This window comes from Anopheles aquasalis, chromosome 2 (genome assembly GCF_943734665.1).
Source record: "Anopheles aquasalis chromosome 2, idAnoAquaMG_Q_19, whole genome shotgun sequence".
In the NCBI taxonomy this organism is placed as follows: Eukaryota; Metazoa; Arthropoda; class Insecta; order Diptera; family Culicidae; genus Anopheles; species Anopheles aquasalis.
Window position 1 is genome coordinate 31000001 of NC_064877.1, and position 2500 is coordinate 31002500.

The following is a 2500-nucleotide window of genomic DNA, read 5'->3' on the forward strand; positions in this document are numbered from 1 at the left end:
TGCCACGACGGATGGGAAATAAATTGAGATGTTTATCAAACGTCGTGCGGTGTGTGTTCTGGTGTGACGGCGACGGTACATAATCAAATAAAAGTGTGGCCCGCCCGCGTTTACTTACTTGTAATTTCAGCCGATGTGCTTCGATCGGGACAATTGAGAGTACGGGCAGCGGTTCGACCAACACTTTCGGTGTCGAACGTGTCAGACATCGGTTTTCCGGATCCCAGCTTGCACCCTGGAGGTACAAACCGGTCACGTAGCAGCCCTGCATTTATCAGCATCATCCAGCCCCGAGCACGGTCACCGGGAAGCAGCGGCGGCGAAAGAAAAAGAAGAAGAAGGTGAAGTGGATGTGGGGGGGGGGGGGAGGGGGGGCGATGATGCCGGTGACGTCCCCAGCTGGCCTCTCCGCCCGGCCATCGTGGGTGGAACGCAAACGGAAAAGAAAACACAGAAGAATGAGCGTAAAAATAAGACAAATTGCATACGACTGGGAATGCTGCCCAGCGCTGCACGCAACATGGCAGCTGGGCTTCTTGCTCCTTGCTTGGTTGATCGGCAGGCAGGCAAGCAGGCAGCCAGGCGGGCGAAGAGCACGGGGTGGAAGGCCACACAAAATGTTCGACCTTCCTTCCTTCTTCGGTTGCCCGGAGGACGAACTATCGTGTAGCTGTGTTCGAGCTGGTGAAGGTGGTTCGTCTGGCCGCAAGAATAGACACTATTTGCACTGAACTGAACTGAAAAAGGCTAGAGCAGCAGACGCACAACAGAGAATTGCCCTTCGGGCTCGTGCTAGCGGACAATGAAGAGTGGTAAAGGTAATCAAACTGCAGCTTCTAATGCACATATCGCTTTTAAGCATCGAGTGGGTGGAGTGGTTCGGGAAGGGAGGGTAAATACTTGTATTGGCCGGCTTGGTTCTCAACTTTCTAGTCTTGGTTGGCGTACGAGGAACGGGGGTTTACAGTCGCAAAGGTAATTTTGCACACGGATGAGAATAATCAGAACCCAGAGCCAGAGATTAAACATCATGTCGATTGCTCAAAGAGCTCACACCGCTACCGACGGACAAACAGTAGAGACGGTAACGATTCTGGTCTGATACTGGCACTTCTATTGCTGCCATTTCCGATCAGCGGCTATTGATGCCAAGGGAGCAATATTGGATTCTTCATTCCAGGACGCTGCGGAGCATATTCGCGGAAAGCATACACTCCCCTCGCTTCTGCTGGGATGCGAATCGAATGAGGCGGGATAGCGCCCCAGAAGGGCTGTTACGAAACTACACAACTGCAGCATTGAGATGCAGACATCCAAGACGCTTCCCTATCGAATTAAGCCAGTTATCATCGGACAGGATCTGATTAGTCTCGCCGTCTCTGCAGCACCAGCAACACCAGGATTGTGTGGAAGGGCCAGCATCCGGGGCAGCGGAGCAAAGAGCATCCGTATCCACGAAGAAGTGCACGAGTGATCAATGTTAACGGCTCACAGCGGGCCTGATGATAAGAAAAATGTATTCAACACCACACAGGCGCTATCGCCGGCGAAGTGATTTGATTCAATTCCGTCTGACCGTCCGATCGACCGACCGTGCGGATGCATCGGAGCTTGCGGTAATATATTGCCATCGGCGCCCGGTCACGGGCAGCCCGTTCTGATGCAGCTACTAATCGAATTGCAATTCAACGGCGTCAAAGATGGAGAAGTCACGACGGTGCGCATCTTAGATTTATGTGCTCTCCTCGGCTTACCGTGGGCAATCCACACTACGGTTTCCGCCGCACCCCGGCTTCGGGTGAGTTTAATGAAATTGTTGGGAAAAGAAATTAATCTAAATTGATTTACCGCTTCCGGCCGCTCTTCGATTTCGTCCTCGCGCAGAAATCTCGTGACCGATGTGTACAGCGTTGAGCGATCCAGTGGCCAGTTGTTCTTCCGGCAGGCAATCTGAGGGGGAGGGGAGGGAGATTCGAATTCGGTATCGGTATTAGTAAGCGGGATTTTACAAACAAAACAGCCGACTGCAAAGCTTCAATTTAAAATGGTTGCCATCGTGGGCGAGGTTGGATGAACAAGAACAATGTCACAACGCATAAGATGTTTTGTTTCTTGGTCAGTTTACGTGTGAAAGGGTATAAATCAGGGGAATCAAACTTACGGCCCTTCAAATTATTTTGTGCTACCCTTATTACCGAAATTTTTGGTATAAACCCCCGAAAGTATGCAATTACCAGGCGCCTCCATCATCCGTTACCATGCGCCTCCATCATCAGGTTTTGGCAACGGAGCTGCATCATTTCGTTTTCCCGGCGCGGAGACTAGTTTTTAAATTGCCTTTAGCTCTCTGGCCACGAACACCAACACCGATTGGCCTTTGATGGGAAAAAGCAAATTTGATAAAGCCATGCTTTTACTTTTGTCACAACCATAACCGACCATCTCTTACTTAAAGAATTTCCAAAAAAAGATGATCCAAGCTATCAAGCTCAAAGCAAGT

General features: G+C 50.5%; 1 protein-coding gene across 1 annotated transcript in view; it reads right to left on the reverse strand.

Annotated features, from left to right (window-relative positions):
* The window catches only part of LOC126573046 (dynein axonemal heavy chain 10), a 40154-nt gene that overhangs the window by 421 nt on the left and 37233 nt on the right, over window positions 1-2500 (reverse strand). Inside the window, exons 67-68 of the mRNA XM_050232835.1 lie at window positions 1849-1950; window positions 119-265 (exon numbers count right to left, since the gene is read on the reverse strand). Of these exons, the coding sequence (XP_050088792.1) occupies window positions 119-265; window positions 1849-1950 (249 nt within the window). The remainder of the gene's footprint in view (window positions 1-118; window positions 266-1848; window positions 1951-2500) is intronic.